Source organism: Vombatus ursinus, unplaced genomic scaffold, assembly GCF_900497805.2.
Source record: "Vombatus ursinus unplaced genomic scaffold, bare-nosed wombat genome assembly UNPS02014768.1, whole genome shotgun sequence".
Lineage (NCBI taxonomy): Eukaryota > Metazoa > Chordata > Mammalia > Diprotodontia > Vombatidae > Vombatus > Vombatus ursinus.
Genome location: NW_020954546.1, coordinates 36022230 through 36041258, shown reverse-complemented (window position 1 = coordinate 36041258; position 19029 = coordinate 36022230). Strand labels below are relative to the sequence as shown.

Genomic DNA, 19029 nt, shown 5'->3' with positions numbered 1-19029 from the left:
GCTTTTTGTAATTATCGTTTCCTTTTCCACATGTTTACCAAATAGTTCTCTAATAATATGGTGTAGAATTTTATCAGGGATCAAAATCAGACTCCTATTCTGTCATTGGCAGCCTCTACTCTTCTTTCCTTATGTGAGAATAAGGAACATCTTTACTCTTCTCTAGTTCTTTGGTACCTAGCCTGTTCTCCCTCTCTTTTCACGACCCTCCTGTCTGTATCTACTACATACTAGTGCTAACTAATCTTAATTGCACCCTCATTGGTACCTTTTACTCCATATCTTTAACTAACATAATAGACTCCATAGTACATTTCAGACCTTTTCTTTTCTCCTCAAACCACCAATATACCACTCCCTCTTTTCTTCTCAGCCAAGAATTTTTACCTTATAAAGTCATTCATTATGAACACCTCCTCCTTGATTCCCACACCTCAGATTGCCGTATCACATCTCCTGTTTTCCTCAGTTTTGTTCCAAAGTAGATCTTTCTCACTGTCGGGCCAACCATTGTACTTCTGCCCTTGATCCTATCCCTTTGTACCCCCTCTTCCTCCTTCCCACCGAATTTTTTACCCACGTGATTATCAGTAGGCATATAGTAAGCACCTAGCTTATGCCAGGCACTGTTGGTGCTGGGGTTAAGGAGACAAAACCTGATAGTTCTGCCTTCAGGGAATTTGCATTCTACTAGGGAAATACCATGTTCATAGATAAAGACCTACAAGATATATACAAAATAAGTATATACAGTGCCGTTGAGGGGCACTAACAACTTGGAGGATCAGGATAAATCTCTTGATGCCACTTGAACCGAACCTTGAATGAGATAGGAATTCTGAGAGGCACAGCTAAAGAGGGAGAGCATTCCAGATATGGTGGACAGCCTATACAGAGGTGTAGAGCTGAAAGATGGAATGTCATATATGTCATATGGCTGAAGTATAGAGTGAATGAAGGGGAATAATGTGTGGTTGACCTGAAAAGGTACACTGGAACCTTATTATGAAAGGCTTTAAACGCCAAATCAGATGGTTTTGTCTTCTATCCTAGGGAGATTGGGGAACCACTTAAGGTTTTTGAGCTGGGTATTTATGTGGTCATTGCTTTAGAAATATTATCTTGGCACCTTTGTGGGGGATGGATCATAGACAGGGAGAGACTGGATACAAATTAGGAGGTTTTTACAATTGTTCAGTTAAGAGGAAATGAAAGACTAAATTTGGGTGATTGTGGTATTGATAGAAGACTGATGGAGATCAGTCAGTAAACATTTAAGTACCTACTATGTGCCAGGCACTGTGCCTTTTGTGGAATTACAAAAAGGTAAAAGATAGTTCTTGGCCCTTATGGAGGTCACATTCTAATGGGAGAAACAACAAACAAATATATACAAATAAGCTATATTCAGGGTAAATAGGAAATAACTAACAGAGAGAAGACACTAGAATTAAGAGGGGTTGGGGGTAGGCAGTAGGCAAAGATGAGAAGAAAGAACATTCCAGGCATGGGGACAGCCAGAGAAATGTCTTGTTCATGAAACAGCAATGCCAGAGTCACTAGATCCAAGAAGACTTGGCAGGAAGTAAGATAGAAGAAGACTGGGAGGATAGGAGGGGCATAGAGCTTTATGAAGAGAAGATTTTTGAACATGAAGCAGAAGATTTTGTGTTTGATCCTGAAGGCCATAGGGAGCCTCTAAAGTCTATCGAGTAGGGGCCTGATGTGGTCAGACTTGTGCTTTAAGAAAACCAGTTTAATGGCTGAATAGAGAATAGATTGGAGTGAGGAGAGCTGGCAGACCTACCTCCAGGCTATTTCAGTAACCCGGGCATGAGGTGATGAGGCTAGTACCAGAGCCGTGGCAGTGTCAGAGCAGAGAAGGGAAAATATTGGAGAGATATTTGTAAAGGTGAAATGAACAGTTCTTGGCAACAGTTTGGATTTGGGGTGGGAGAGGGTGGTGAGACATAGTGAGGAGTCCAGAATGATTGTTAGGTTGTGAGCCTTGAGGGACTGAGAAGAGTGAAAGAGTTTAGGGGGAAAGATAATAAGTTCCATTGGACATGTTTAGTTTAAGATAGTTCAAGGTAGTTCATCTAGTTCAAGATGTCTGAAAGGCAATTGGAGATGTAAGATTGGCTGTCAGGTTAAGAGCAGGATAGGTAGATTTGAGAATCAGTAGCATAGAAATGATATTTAAGTCCATGAGAGCTGATGAGATCACCAAGTGAAATAGTATAGAGGGAGAAGAGAAGAGGATCCTGAGGGACATCTATGGTTGTAGGGTGTGAACTGGAGGCAGATCTAGCAAAGGAGAAAGAGAAGAACCAGTCAATAGGTAGGAGGAAAACCAGGAGAGGAGAGAGTATCAGGGAGGAAAGGGTGATCAAAAGAGTCAAAGGCTGCAGAGAGGTCAAGGAGAATGAGATTAGAAAAAAGGCCGTTGGATTTGGCACCTAAGAGATCATTGATAACTTTGAGGAGGGTAGTTTCAGTAGAATAATAATTTCAAAAGATGGATTACAGATGACCTTTTCTAGAAATTTAGTCACTAAGGACAGAAGAGATATAGGACCATAGTTATCAGGGATGGGAGGGTGAAGTGAAGGTTTTTTCAGGATGAGGGAAACATAAGCATGTTTTTAGATACTAGATAGGAAGAGACTGAAAATAATATAGTGGGAATGACAGAGGGGGCGATCTGTTGGAGGAGACAAGAAGAAATGGGATTGCTTGAGCAGGTAGAGGGGTTAGCCTTGGTAAAAAAAAATAAGGACACCTCATCATGTGAAGTAGGCATGAAGGACAAGATAGTAGTAGAATACATATGAGTGAAATGAGAGGAGAAAGAGGGAGCTTGGCACATGGCCTCTTTTTTTTTTTTTTTTTTTTTTAAATATGAGGTGAGGTTCTCTGCTGGGGGGTGGTGTGGAGGTGGGATCATGGGAAATTCGAGGAGAGATGAAAAGGTTTGTAAGAGTAACTAAGGCAGGTATAGAAGGATTGCCTAACAGCAGTGAGGGCCCAGTTGAAGTTCTGTAGCAGATGTTATACGATGTTGATGAAATGGAACCAACAAAACTCAGCAATGGAATGGATAAGCAGGTGTGTGTGTACTCGCGCACACATCCATGATGGTGAATGTGGGAGTATTGTGGTTCTCTCAAAAGAAATAGGAACATTAAGATGGGAAAGGGTAGGTTTAGAGGCTAACATAGTGGTTCCCTTTTGGACATGTTAGCTTTAAGATGGCTGTGGAACATTCAGATTGAAATATCAAACAGACAGTTGGAGATAGGGGAATAAAACTTAGTAGAAAGATAAGAACTAAATGTAGAGAATTAAGAGTCTTCTGCTATCTTATCATATAGAGAGGGAAGAGAGGAGGACCCAGGACAGAATTCTGGGGTACTGCCACACGTAGAAGTGGAACATGGGTGATGTTCCATCCTACAAAGGAGACTGAAAAGAAGCCATGTGACAAGGCAGGAAGAGAAACATGACAAAGCAATCTCTCAAAAACCCAGGGATGAGAGAGTGTCTAGAAGGAAGGTGTATCAAATGCTGCTGAGGATAGAAAAACTGACATTGGATTTTTTAAAAAATTCTAATTAGGAGTCGTCATCATCAACCATCAACATATGCAAAAATTTTGATACACAAAAGGAGAACAAAAAGGGAGATAGTATATGAAACCATAATCTTCTGTCAGCATGGTTTGTTTTTTTAAAGTGTCTATTAAAATAAATCTAACAAGAATGAAACAAAATTACCCTATTTGCCAGTTTGCATTATGAAGTGAAACCTCAAAGTTATTTTAATTTTCATTCCTCTTATTGTCAGTTATTTGGAGCATATTTTCATTCAAGTGATCACTTGTAGCTTGCAGTTCTGAACCACATCTAGAATATTGTGATCTGTTTTAGGTGCCACATTTTAGAAGGAACATTGAGAAACTGGAATGCATCTAGACATTTATCAGAATGGTAATAACACCCTGAAAATTATGCCATACAAGGATCTGGTGGTGTTTAACTTAGAAAAGACAAGACTTGGGGACCATAGAGGACTAATTATCATATGGAAAAGGGATTAAAGTTGTTCTGCTTGGCCTAAGAGTTAATAGGTATAATTTGCAAAGAAGTAATAAGTATATTTAGTAATTAAGCAAAAACTACTTAGCACTTTGTTATTCAGTTATTTGAGTCATGTTCTACTCTTTGTGACCCCATTTTTTATTTTTTTTATTTTTGGCAAAGATACTGTAGTGGTTTGCCATTTCCTCCAGCTCATTTGACAGATGAGGAAACTGAGGCAAACAGGGTTAAGTGACTTGCCCAGGGTCACACAACTAGTGTCTGAGGCTGGATTTTAACTCAAGTCTTCCTAACTCCTGGCCCAGCACTCTATGCACTGTGTCACTTTGCAGTTAGAGCTGTCTAAACCTTTTCAGTTCTTGAGATTTTTCTGTGGTCCCTCCAAACCTGATATTCTGTGAACCTTTCAGCTTTTAGGATTTAGGTAAGAATATGAACTTGTAAAACTATGTTACATAATCTCAACATCCCTCCACTTCCATCAAGTTGTCTTTTCTGTAGGTTAAACAGTCAACTATTATTTATTAAGTACCTGCTATGTGCCAAGTACTATGCTAAGCACTAGAGATACAAAGAAAGGCAAAACATCATCCCTGCTCTCAAGGAGCTCACATCTAAGAAGAAAGACAGCATGAAAACAACCATGTTACATACAAGATGAATGGAAAAAGTCTCAGAGGGAAGGTGCTATGAGTGGAAAACATAGGGACCTACACATGGAAGGTGAGACTTTATCTGCTACTTGAAGGAAGCCAGGGAAACCAGGAGGTAGAAATAATGAGGGAGAGTGTTCCAGGCCTGGGGGACAGCTAGTAAAAGTGCTCAGAGTTGGGACATGGAGAGAGGAATGGCAAAGAGGCTAATATTATTGGATATTAGAGTACATGGAGAAAAGTAAGATAAAAGAGGACTAGACATGTAGAAATGGGTGAGGTTATAAAGGACTCTGAAAGCCAGGAACTGAATTTTACATTTAATCATTTCCAATTTGCCTGATCTCCTAGATTTCATAACCTATAGAAACTCATAATTCTGCAAGAAAAATGAAACTTTGTAGCTTGCACCTTAGGATCTTTTCCCATCCCAATTATAGATACACCCTCCCTGTACCACAACTACCACCACTCCCCTCTGGTCACCCAGGTTTTCAGTTTTTATCTTCCTTCTTTAGATTGTGAGCTCACTGAGCACAGAGACTGTTGTATATCTTTCTTCGGTATCCTCAGCACTCAATTCCGTTCCTGGCATAGAATAGGCACTTAGTAAGTGTTTGTTGACTCCTCTTCTTTTCCTGGATGAAGCCATTGGGGTGAATGAATAAGGAGAATGGGGGAGGATATAGTCTGACTTGCATTTCAGGAAAAACAGTTTGATTGCTGAGTAGAAGGTGGATTAGAGTGGTGATAATTATGGTACTTGGATCATCCTACTCTAGACAACCATCAGGTTGATAAATCAACTTTCAGGCATTCATTGAGCATCTGCTATGTGCCAAGCACTACACATTTTCAATTGAAACTGCTCTTTCCAAAGTTAGCAATGACTTCTTAATGACCAAATCTAATGGTTCTTCTTAGTCCTCATACTTCTAGATCTCTCTGAAGCTTCTGACGCTGCTCACCTTCTCTTCCTATACACTCTGTCTTCTGTGGGTTTTCATGTCACTGCTCTCTAAGTTCTCTTTCTGCCTTTCTGACCATTCCTCTCATTCTCCTTCGCAGGATCTTCATTCTTGTCACACCCTTAGTGTGATTCCATAGCAGTAGTGATTGTGAGCAATTATTAGTATTATACTTATCTCCTAATATTTTTAGTCAGTCTAATCAACTAACATGAGTATTAGAATCACATATATTAATACATATTTTAGATATAGAAATAGATATGGTTAAATAGATTCTCTCTTATATTAGGTCCCAAACTTTAAACTACAGCTATAGGTTCACTCTTCACTAACTGATTCTAAAGCTCACTGGTTATTATAGAGTTCACTAGCCTAACCGTGAGTGCTCAGATTAGAGCACCTCCACCCTTTTGGATGATGAGTATGTAACTATGCCCAGCATGGTGGAATGTCTTGACATGATAGGGTAAGACCCCCAACTTATTTTTGTATCTCCAGACCACCTTCTCTCACCCAACATGAGGGGCCCATCTTATGACCAGAGATGACCATTGCCTTGCCCATCCTGTGACCACCTATGCTGATACATCATTTCTGGCCCTTCTGGAAGGTCAAAAGCAAGGGCTGTTAACCAGTGAGACTCTGTATTTTACTTTGCCTCTTCTGAATCTCAGGGTATCAAACACTATAAAATTAAGACCCCCAGGAAAGGGGGCATCTCAGATCATGAGGAAGATCTGAGGTCCCATTCGTTGAAGGGTCCAGTCCTTTTAATAAATGGTTATTGGCTCAGAGCTCTGCCCCAGTGGTTTTTCTTTCAGTTTGGACACCACAGGGTGTCCTTTAAGGCTCTTTCTTGGGCCTTCTACTTTTTACTCTATTGCCAAAAATGGATTCAGTTATCACTATGCACATGAATCACAGATCTGTATATCCAACTCTAGTATCTCTTCTGAGCTCCACTCTCATATCTCCAACTGTCAATTAGACATTTCTAACTGATAATCTATAGGAAATTCAACATTTCCAAAACTCTCCTTCCTTGTCACTGTGGAGAGCACTACCTTCCTCTTATTTGCCTGGCTCACACCCTCAGTGCCCTTCTACACTTCTCACTTCTGCTCACCTCACAAACACACATCTATACCTTCACAACCTTTCTCAGTGCCTTTCTTGACACTTACACAACCACTTCCATACTTTGAGCTTTTATCACTTCTCTCCTAGACTGATGAGGTAGTCTTCTAATCACTTTCAGGGACTCAAATCTCTCCCTACTTTAGTCCATCCTCTGCACCAGACATGTCAGACGTGTGGCTTTCCAGAAATTCAATGGGGAAATGTTTAACAAAACGATAGTGTTAATGTGTGGTTTTTCTAAGTTGCAAGAATATATTTCTATTTGAGCTTGACATCACTGCTCTGCACAGCTGCTAAAGTGATTTTAAGGTCTTACCATATCATCTCCCTACTCAGTAAACTCCAATGGCTCCTTATCACCTCCCCCCCCCCCATCAATTCTGAAGTCCTCAGATTTCAAGGTCTTCTTCACCTGACCCCTTCCTATCTTTCCAGTCTTTTTATACTTTACTACTTTTTCTTCTATCTCCATACCTTTACACTGACTGTTCCCAGTCTGAGTCATTCTCCCTATTCTCTTCCCTTCTTAGAATCCCTGGGTTCCTTCAAGACTCAGCTCAAATTTTCCTCTCTGCAGAAGGCCTTTCCAGTTCCCCTAGCTGCTTTTCCCTCTAAGATTACCTCCCATCTACTCTTGTATGTACCTATTTATTTACATGTTTTCTTTCTCATTAGTATGTAATCACTTTGAAGACAGAAACTGTCTTCAGTGGTAGGGTAAGATTTGGTCCAGACTTTAGTCTGCCAACTATCTATGTGTTTAGTGATACAAATACAAAAAAAGAAATCCTCCCTGTCCTCATAGAACTTGTTATCTATAGGGGAAACAATATGTACACTTGGGCATAAGGCATAAGGACCCATGATTTAATTGTAAGGAGACTTCATGTACCAATGCAAGTCACCACCTTCTCTGCAACTTTTCGCCTTAAGGAGTTTCCTAGAGCACTAAAGGTTAACTGACTTCTTGAGGGTTTACACAGGCAGTGTGTGTCAGAGGTGGGGCTAGAACTCATGTCACTTTTCCTGGCTTTGAGATCAGTTTTCTCTTCACTCCAGTATGCTGTGTCTCACATATGTGTATATACAAGGGAAATACAAAGTAATTAGGGAGAGGGATACTAATAGTAGGGGAGAATCAGAAAAGACTTTGGGTTCAAGATTAGTACTTTAGCCCAACTTTGAAGAAAACTGGTGACTCCAAGAGAGAAAAATGGAAAATGACTCCGAGGTCGTTAGCCTGAGTGGGTTGAAAAATATTGATGTCTTTGACATATTCAGATGGATCTGTAATCTCATCGAGGTGGGTATGCCTTTCAGTGATGAAGATCACAACCCATCCAATTCTGCCTCAGGGAGAAGAATTCTTTACTTTCCTTTGATGTTTTAAGGATTCCAGTGAAGCATGAAAGCAGTCCATTCATTCCTCCCGCTGACTGCCTGAGAAGCCTGTCTTTTTGCTCATAAATTTCTTTGATGACATATTTTAGTCCACTTCTTGGTAATTCTGTGTTTGTAATGTGCTGCAACCTACTGGCAGCCACCAATCAGTAAATATTTGTTAAGCACATACTCTGAGCCAGGCACTATGCTAAGCACCCAGGACACAAACTGAAGGCAAAAGACAGTGCCTTCTGGCAAGGAGTTCACAGTCTGATTGGAAAAGCAATATACAAACAACCATATGCAGGTTATATTGGAGATAATCCACAGAGAGAAGGCCCTAGTATTAAGGGGGATCAGGAAAAATTTAAAGTTGGAATTTTAGATGAAACTTGAAGGAAGCTCAAGGAATTTGGAGGGAGAGAATTCTAAGCATTGGGAAACAGCATTTGTGAAGAACAACCAGGAGGCCAGAATATATGGAGGTAAGGTGTAAAAAGACTGGGAAAGTAGGATGGGATATATGCCAGAAGATTTTATGCCAGATGCTGAAGGAGCCACTGGAAAGTTATTGCAACAGCAAATACCATTATTTTGATTGGGTGGCAAATAGGGATGGAGTGAACCTTAAAGTAGGAGAAGTTATCAAGTGGTGGTAGTAGAGGGTGAGCTTGGAAGTGGTAATAGGAAGCAAAGAGTATTTCAACTCCCTCAGCTTGACTAGTGAGTTAGGAGAATGAGTGAAACTTCAGCTAGTGTTGAAAAGGGTAGCCAAGGAAAGCCAGGACTGAAATGAGTGGAAGAGGAAAAGATTTAAGATGAGAACAAATTTGCTACCTATAGAGAGATAGTTATGGGTTGTCTGTTCATTTGAATAGTTAGACTACTCTTGGACTTGATGCAAAAAAAGCACAGTTAAGAGCATTAGAAAGAACTCACCATCTACTGAGAATGCCTTCTCAACCCTTACTTTGCCATATCTCTCCCACATTAGTGTTCAATACCTTTGATGAACATGTATCTCCCTATTCTATGCTTCATTTGATATTTATGATCATAGAGCTTTGATCAAGCACTGTGAGCAAAGTTATCTCTATTATTATATCTTTCAAGAAATCTTATGTAATTTTTATGTATACCTGGGAGACATTTTATTGGAAGAGAGCCCTTAATGAGTCGTTTTGCTCTACCAAATCAAATCATTCTTGTTGTCAGTAATCACAGGGTATTCTCTGTGACTTTGGGTCAGTTGTGTTATTGCTATTTGGGGTTACTTGGAAGGGTACAGGGCGGGTCTGCTGGAAAGAATTCAACCAATGAAGCCTTCTTTTAGTCAGAGTAGTGAGGTTTTATTATAATACCAGTTAGGCTGGCGAGATTCTTAACAGATCCGTGCAATACAGAAAAAGACTGAGAAAATCTGAATGGGATCAAGGAGTAGCAAGTAGCCTGGGGTGGGTCTGGTATAGACAGTGAAAGCCTGGGCTGGGTCAGAGGGCCATAATGAAAGGACAGTTGAAAGGATTATACTGGGATGGGCCAGATGCCTCAGGAAAGTGCCAAGGCTGAAATATGTAAGAAAGTTAAAGGACTCAGGGTCTTTCCCTTTTTTTAGGGGTTCAGGTCCCATGACCCCATCAGTGTTGTGGCAAAGATGTGGGCTCCTTAACAGTATCAGTTAGGAAAATCTTCTGTTCCCTCCTAATATCCTCATCCTGAATGCATTCATTGTATATAATTATTTTTGTTAAAAATTTATATGGTTGAAAAGGTAGGCATGGGTCTGTAGTTACTGATATGAGAAGATGATCTCAGGAACCTTTATTTTTTATAATAGCTAAATCCAAGATGTTTTTCTGTGCCTGTGCTATCTTCTTCTCCCTCAGATGACTTGAGATTTAATCCCTCAACACCTTCAAAATTATGTCACCTCCAGCATAGACTTCCTCTGTGTAACCTTAGACTGATAAACCCGTTTTTCCCTGTCTTTGTTTTCTTCAATACTGTTTCCATTTATTTTTGTAAGCACTGCTGGGGCTGTGTTGATAGAATCCAAATGTGGTGACTCCGATGGTCTTAATGATGAGAAGACTTTGTTATAAAAATATTTTCCAATATTTTCCATCATTCTTTTATTGTCTTCCTTCCAATTTCATCTTTTATGCCCTCTGAATGATTCTACTTAGTTGAGTTTCTTGTCACACTAACTTTAAACTTTTTTCTTTCTACTTCTCATTGTTTTGAGTCAATATTGTTCATAATCTTCCACCATCCATCTCTGTAAGAAGATTTTGTCTGCTTCCCAAGCTTCAGCCTAGCTAAGTAGGTAGACACTCTTTACCAGACACTTGGTAGTGAATTATTTGACCATGGCAACTCATAAAGCAAAGAAAAAAAAAATACAAAATGGCCCCTGTTCTTGGATCTGCAATGATAATGGCAGAAAAGGGGCCAGAAGGTGCTAGAATTCATGCAGTCCTAAAAGGACCTTCTTTAAACATTAGCTTTGTAATTTGTACTCTAAATGTAAAATTTGCGTGTCAGATAACTGAGTAAATATACTATGGCAATAATTGAATCATGTCGATCTTGATTTTCTAATTATAAAGTAAGAAGATAGAAGGATGTTTCAGCTAATTGGAAAGATAGCTTATAGGCTGTCCTTGGAGAGGCAAACAAAAGAATCGGCAGTTTTATCTTACATTCCAAAAAAACAAAAAGCATCAATTCATGTGACATTTGGCTATTTCCTATTACAATGCTTATAGATAAATATTTGGTTAGATTAAAAAGCAACCACAATGAAAATAATTACAAATTATGGGCCAACATTTGTTGGTAGAGCATAAAGAAGTAGGAAAATTCTATTCAGAATTTGAGTGGATCATCCAAGTTAAATGGCAGCTAACATTTACAGATCTGTTTAATTTATGCATATATTGTCTACTTGGATCCTCACAAATAATCTTATGAGTTAGGTGATATTATAATCCCCATTTTTCAGGTGAGGCTGAGGTGATAGTGACTTACCCAGGGTCACATTGGTAGTAAAAATCTGACAGGATTTTAATTCATTTCCTTAGGACTGCAAATGTAGCACTCTATCCACTGTACCACACTCCCCCTAAATCAACATTTCGATACTACTTAATCATGAAATAAGATAATATCAAAGGCTTAAGAACTCATCGGTTTGTTAGATAACCATGACTCCAGTGAGAGACTGGCAATGGAGAATGAGGCATACTTTTTCTTACATAGCCAAGCTGTAGATCTCTTTTTTATTATTTATTTTTAGAAGGGAAAGCATTTAATTTTGTTTTGCTTTGTTTGGGGAAGGGGTAGTAATAGCAATGCCAAAAGAAAGGGGGGGGGTGAACTAATGAAACATTTATAGCATATACAGAAGAGACAGAAGAAGTTCCAAAAGATATTAACAGAGAAGTATTGGAGTTACAGTTCTAAATATTCTATATACTTGTAAAAAAAAATAAATAAGCTTGACATAGTTTCATATGTGATTTTCTTTTCATGATTATGTTTATTGGTAGTTATCTGAGTTAATAATTTTGTAAATGTTTTTCTTAATCTGGGGCTGCAGGAGGGAGAAGGGGAAAGAAATAATGTTGACAGATGAGCTGCACTTACATTTAAAGACCTTCCCAGACTTAGGGCTGAAGTGAAAAGTTAATTGTTCTACAGTTTGCTTTCCTTGTAAAAGCGTTTGGGGAGATATAGCATAGAGATGACAAAGTTGCCAGACCTGAGACCAGGGCAAAATGAGATGAAGTGATGAGATGGATATTATTTACAACTAGTTGGACGAGAATGAGATTTTTACACTACGGATAGATGGCATTAGGAAAAGCCAGAGGCCATGTGTCTTTGTATAGAAAAAGCTGGCCTGACTCAGCAGGACCTAGGTTTAAGTCCCACCTTTGGTTCATCCTGGCTGAATCTCCCTGGAGATATCATTTAACCTTCCATGCCCCGAGCAACTCTCTTGAGACTACAAGTTACAAAACATTTATAGAGGTACATCAGTCATTTCCTTATCAAGAGTTTCCTATACAAATGAAATCACAGGTCCTATCCCATCTTTATTGGGCGAAAAAAACAGCTAAGTTGAGAGGAAACACATTATGTTGGTAGGACTAAATAGTGAAGGGATCAGGGCAGCTAGGTGGGGCAGTGGATAGAGCTCCAACCTTGGAGTCAGGAGGACCTGAGTTCAAATTTGACCTCAGACACTTGACATTTACTAGCTGTGTGACCCTGGGCAAGTCACTTAACCCTGATTGCCTTGCCAAAAAAAAATTTTTTTTTTTTAGTGAAGGTATTTGTATGTCAAACTAAGAAGTCTGGATTTTTTTATTTGCAGTGGAAAAATCTACAAATAGTTTTTAGTAAGGGAATTAAGTAATCAAAATAGTTTTGTAAAAAGTTTAGTCTAGCAGGACTGTGTTGGTTGACTTGGAAGGGGCAGAAAAAGGTGGGAGGATAGGTGGAAGGTAGATAGACCATAAGATCATAAGGGTAGTAAGGTCAGGAGTAGAAAGGAAGAAAAAGAGATGAGAGAGATAAAGAAAAAATAAATGATAGATATTTGACACAAGGAGCTAAAATTTGTAGTCAGAAGATGACTGTTTTGAAGTTAGGTGACTGGGAAGATTGTAGTATCCCTTAGTCATGAAACGGAGAGACTTTTAGGGAGTGGAGGCATACAAGTATTTTGACATTTTTCAGTGAATGATCTTCTCACTCTTGAGAACACTACTTATTCAGGTCATTGTTTGAGATTCACAGAATGACCACAAATAAAGACCAAAGATAAATGAAAACCTTGACAAGTATGACAGATAGATAGACAGAAATGAACAAAGGAAGAGGAATGCGTGTTTACTATGTGCTAAGCATATAAGTAACAGCAAGCAAGATAATTCCTGTCCTCAAAGAGCTTATATTCTTGAAAGGGGTAGCTGCTACACACAAAAGGTGAGCTTGACAGGGTGAAGGGAGGCAATCTGTAATTCTGGTGACAGGCAAGGTAAAGCAGTAGCTCACCTATCAGGCCTGGTTTCCAGAGTTGGGCTGGGGTGGGGTGGGTGGGTGGCGATGATAGTTGGAGTTCAAGTGTGGAAATGGCCAAGAAGGAGCAACATATATTTACTTGGAGTTTATGAAGTAATAATTCATTTATATAGACTTCTATTTTTTGCCTTTTGTCCCAAAAATCTAGTACAGTGTCTTGCACAGTAAGTGCTTCATGTTTATTGAGTAACTAAAAATATATATCATATATCAGCTTTGTGTCATCATAATTCAACAAAATGTGATCATCCAAGTCATTAATACAAATTCTGAATATAACATAATTAAAAACACGATTCTGTGGCATTTCTCTTAAAACAACACACCATATTGAAAAATCTTCCGCAGTAGTACATGATTTTCTAAGCTTCGATTCCTTCCATCTCCCTATGCAAAAGCTTTGCATTGAATAGAATAGGTCATTAATTTTCCATCCTTCCCTTCTTTGTTTTACTTCAGAAAGAACCTCTCCATTTTAGTTTTCACATTTCTAAATTATGATCTTTACTCTCCAGTTCATTTTATTAGAATATGGTTCTCATTTCTTTGCATTTTTTAATTACTATTTACCTTTCATGTTAAATCCCAATTCTTCTTTGAAGCCTTCCAGACCACTCCAGGAATAGTTATTAGTTCCTGTAATATTTAGATCATTAATACTTGCAAACTAGAATTGGGAGGGATCTTAGGTATTTTGTTCTAAGTCTTTTCATTTTACAGGTGAATAAATTAAAGGTTAATTTGCTGCCCAACAGCTAGTAAGGGGCCAGACACAGACTAAAACCTGCATTTCCTTAGTCTCATTGTATTAATTTATCCATTAACATATATACCCCTATTCTACTATTCCTTTGGTAATAACCTGCCTTGTATTTTTGGTTGATCTTTTTTAATATGTATACATCTCATTTTCCTGCTAGATTTTAAGTTTTCTTAGGACACCAGCAAGGTTGGTGGTGGTGGTGGTTGTTGGTGGCGCTTGTCGTTGGAGAGGGGTTGGAAGAGTGGGGTTTATATCTGTAATTTCATCAGTGAAGGAAACTCCAATGGAAATTATTACTGAGGTTAAGTGACTTGCCCAGAGTCCTATGACTAGCAGCTAAGTTCTATACTTTTTTGGATTTCCTCTTCTCCTCCATCATATCAAGACCTAGATCCAGATTACTAGGTCCATGGCAGCTGACAAGATAAGCTACTGACCAAAGCATTCCTATGAATTACATATGTTTTGTTCAGCTCTTTACTTTTCTATATTAAAGCTTTACTATTAGATCATTAAAGCTTTAGTATTGGTTTGGACATTATGATTATTCTTTTCAGGAAAATCTCAGGTTCCATGATGAATATCACTGGCAAAAAGTTCTTGGGGAGAAGGAACTTATTCTTTGGACTTTCTCAGTAATTTTACCAGCTAAATAATATGTCAGCTTTCAGATATTTCAGTTGCTGTATTCACTAGTCACAGCTTAAAGTTACCTTAAAATATTCAGGCATTAGTTGTTGACTTTTCAGAAAGTAGATTACATTGCTTTTGTAAATTATAGCTTTAATTTACTTGAAAAGATAAATGGTCAAATACCATAATAACCATTCAGAATTTCATGTATTTCTCCAGAAAACAGCTCATTCAGGTATTAGGTTATCAAAGTACCTCTCCATTTGGTCTTACTGCCATCAGATCAACCTGATGAAATGGAAGATAGACACACTTAGAATGCATTTGAAAACACTGTGTGCAGTAATATCACATACAGGTACTAATTTTTAAAAAAATCTTCGTTCATCTCTAGCTGCCTTTCCACACCGACTGAATCTCTTTTACCTGGCCAATGATGTTATACAGAACTGCAAACGGAAAAATGCAATCATATTCCGCGAATCATTTGCTGAAGTGCTTCCTGAAGCTGCCTCTTTGGTGAAGTAAGTATTCTTTTGAGTTTTTAAAATTATAATCTAATTTCCTTTTGCACCTGACAAGAAAATAGGAGAATCTGCTTGAATGATATTTTTCCCCTTATATTTTATAATTTGCCGTTATGATTTATTTAAGTTGTGCCACGTATTTGTTGCTTGTCTACTCATTTATAATTTTCTTTATAATTTTCATGTGCATAGAATAATACTTTTCTTTAATGGATCCTTTTTTGATATGATTATCAAAGTGGTAGATGAGGAAAATTCTGGGGATATAGTGGACCTAGAATTTAGCAGAACCTTTGATAAAGTATTTCTTGTCCTTGTGGAGAGATTAAGACTAGACAGAAAAACAACTAGATAGAAGCAAGAAGATCAGTTAAAAGACAGGACTTGTCAACTGGCATTCCAGATGACTCATCCGTAGGAAAGACTCAAGGATGACAATGAGGTTGCAAACCTGTCAGAGTAGAAGGATAGTGATGACTTAATAGAAATAGGGAATTTTTTGAAGATTTATGTTTAGAGAGGAATATGCTGAATTCTGTTTTAGATATTTTGAGTTTGTAATTCAGTAGAAAATCCAGGTGGAAATGTCCAACAGTCAGTTATTAATATGGGACCGGGATTTAGGAAAGATTAGAACTAGTTATTGTATAGATTTAGAGTAATCTGCATAGGAATGATACTTGAAACCATGGATGCAGATGAGATCAAAGTAGAAAAAGAGAAGAGAACAGATCCCAACACAGAACCTTGGGTGAAGCGCATGTTCAGGGGCACAATGGTATGATCAAACAGGTAGCCAGAGAACCAGGAGAGAATAGTGCCACAGAAGCAAAGGGGGAAGAGAATTTTGGGGAGTAGGGGGAATGGGCATCAGTGCCAAAAGCTGAATTGTGAGGTAGGACACAAGCATGCAACTCACAGAGAAATGAGTGGGAGGTGAGTGACATTGGAGGCAAAGTTTTGTGAAGAATCTCTTCTAGGCTTTTGACTGAAAAGAAGAAGATAGAGGAGGTAGTTTAAGGAAATAACAGAATCCAGTGAAGATTTTTTTTTTTAAAGGATGGGGCAACCTGAGCATTTTATAGGAAAGAGATAATTAGCCCACGATTAAGGAAAGATTGAAAGACGTTTAGCTTGGAGAAGAGATGACTTGGGAGGAAGGGACAAATGAGGCTGTCTCTAGGTATTTAAAGGGTTGTCACCTGGAATGGGTTTGTTCTTCCTCATCTCAGAAAACAGTTAGTGCAAATGGGCAAGTTTAGGTTTAATATGAGAAGGGCCTTTCTCATAATTAGAACAGAGGGTTATAAAAAAGGGCTTGGGCTCCTTCAGGATATTAGTGAGTGCTATCCTATTCATTGAAGGACTTTAAGCAGGAGCTTAGTGACTTCTTGTCAGAGAGGTTGTGGAGGGAATTCTTTTTTAGGTGTGGGTTAGACCAGATGGCCATAGATGTAGGTTCTTTTCACCTAAAGTTTTCTATGGCAAAGATAAAAGGGACGTGATCAAGTTTAATAAAAAGAGCAAGTATTTACATAGCACCTACTATGTACCAAGCATCCTACTGAACACTTTATAAATATTACCTCATTTGATCCTCACAACACTCCGGGGAGGTAGGTGCTATTATATATTATAGTTGAGGAAACTGAGGCAATCAGAAGTTAAGTGATTAGCTTAAGGATAGAAAGCTATTAAGTCTGAACACAAGAAGAGTCTTCCAAAGGAGACAGATAGTCAAGTGGCATTCATTAAATACCTGTTATTGATTCAGGCACTGTGCTAAGGGCTGGGGATACAAAAAATGGCAAAAAAGAAGTTCATCATCTAATGGGGAGACAACATGCAAAGTATGTATACCAACAATATATACACAAAATAAGGAAAGCACTAAGGAGAACCGGGAAAGGCTTCTTGCAGAAGGTCGGACTTTATCTGAGACTTGAAGAAAGCCAGGAGGTGGAGATGAAGGGGTAGAGAGTACCAGGGTTCAAGAACACACATAAAGAGGGATTTGTGTGGGTGTGGAGAAAAGGGCCACTTCTTCCTTCTTCATTGCAGCAAAGGAGGAAAGAACAGGAGATGATAGCAGAGGGGATATAGTGTGGAATGGAGTAGAGAAAGGAGTTGGTGTCATTGATGTTGATTAATCAGTGAAGTACAAAGTCAGACTGTCTGCTGAGGGGGAAAGGAGGAGAAAGAGTGGTGGTTGAAGCTTAAGAGAGAAAAGGGGGGGGGGGACAGCTAGGCAGTGCAGTGGATAGAGCTCCGGCCTTGGAGTCAGGAGGACCTGAGTTCAAATCTGGCCTCAGATACATGACACTTACTAGCTGTGTGACCCTGGGCAAGTCACTTAACCCCGATTGCCTCACCAAAAAAGAAAAGAAAAGAGTTGGGGACCACATGGTAGAAGAGGTATGGAAGGAATGATAAAAAGATTGTTTACTTCTGTGGTATAACATTTGAGATTAAATAAATAATAGACATTGGTAGTGGACTCAATTATCACACAGTTCTGTGATTTCCTCTTGCGGAGTTCAGCCCAAGAGTAGAAGTCATTTCATGAGGATGTCACAGATACTTTGCAAACTAGAATTTTCAGACTAGCTGAACCCCAAGAGCCTTTCCTGCTCTAAAATTACATAGTTCCAAAGAGGGAAGACTTGAGAGTCTTGAAATTAGTGCCAAGGAGAAGGTAGCAACAGGAATAGTAGCTTCCATTCTTGTAGCATCTTACAGTTTACAGAAAGCCCTTTCTTCTGAACAACTTTGTGAGATTGATACTACACATATTATCATCCCTGTTTTATACTTAAGAAAACTGGGCTGGGAAGGGGGGTGAGGGTGATTAACTGACTTGCCCAGCTTTTATGACCTATAGGTTAGATTTGACCCACATCTTCTAATCGCCAAACCCAGAATTTTTTCCCTTGAATCATATGAGCTTTTCAAGGATTCAAGTGATCAGTGAAGATGGTGCTTTGGAAAAGAGACGGAAAGTTAATTGGGAAGGGCAGTTGTGGGGCAGATTGGCTGTGTTTTGGGACAATTTCGATGATAACCTGTGTTTCATGATATAAAAACCAGGCCATTGAAACATTCACCTCCATTATTGCCCAGGTACAGCCCTTGTTTGTCATTCTCCTCATTTAGCCCTTTGTGATTGATCTTCCTTTTCATTGCTCTTGATGTTTATTTTACTTCATTTTACCTGCTAACAGGTGGAAAGAATACTAAGGGTTAGGACAGGCCCACTTCCCCAGGTGCCCCTAAGTTGGGGATATGATTGAATAAATAAGTTGGGACCAGTTTGTGAAGTTAGAAAGTTGTACTCAGGAACAGAGTTTTTCTTTGTAAATTCTCATTAGAGAGAGAGAGAGAGAGAGAGAGTGTGTGTGTGTGTGTGTGTGTGTGTGTGTGTGTGTGTACAAACACACTTGTTGGTAGTAGATGTGAAAGGTAGAAGGTAAACAGACAATTCCAACAATTGCATAGACATAGACAATTCCAGCAATTATATAAATGAAGATAATTTTAAAGGACAGCAAAATTCAGTATTAGATATACATTCATCCTTTCTCTTAACAAACTGAACTGTAAGAAGGCACCAAAAAACCTTATACTCTTTGAGGTGGAAAGAATGGGAATCTAAAGGGATATCCGTAAGTAGGGCAATGGATGAACTGGTTATGGTGTATAAACGTGATGGAATACTAATGTATCTTAATTAATTATGTCCATGAATTATGTAATGTGAAAGATTCAGTT

General features: G+C 38.8%; 1 protein-coding gene across 8 annotated transcripts in view; it reads left to right on the top strand.

Annotated features, from left to right (window-relative positions):
• Window positions 1-19029, top strand: part of LOC114043151 (regulation of nuclear pre-mRNA domain-containing protein 2) — a 91208-nt gene that overhangs the window by 15936 nt on the left and 56243 nt on the right. For all 8 annotated transcript variants that reach the window (XR_003569065.1, XM_027862125.1, XM_027862124.1 and 5 more), the window contains exon 2: window positions 15129-15258. Coding sequence is in view for 7 of the 8 variants with exons in the window: in XM_027862125.1 (XP_027717926.1) it covers window positions 15129-15258 (130 nt within the window). In the remaining variant the exon portion in view is untranslated. The remainder of the gene's footprint in view (window positions 1-15128; window positions 15259-19029) is intronic.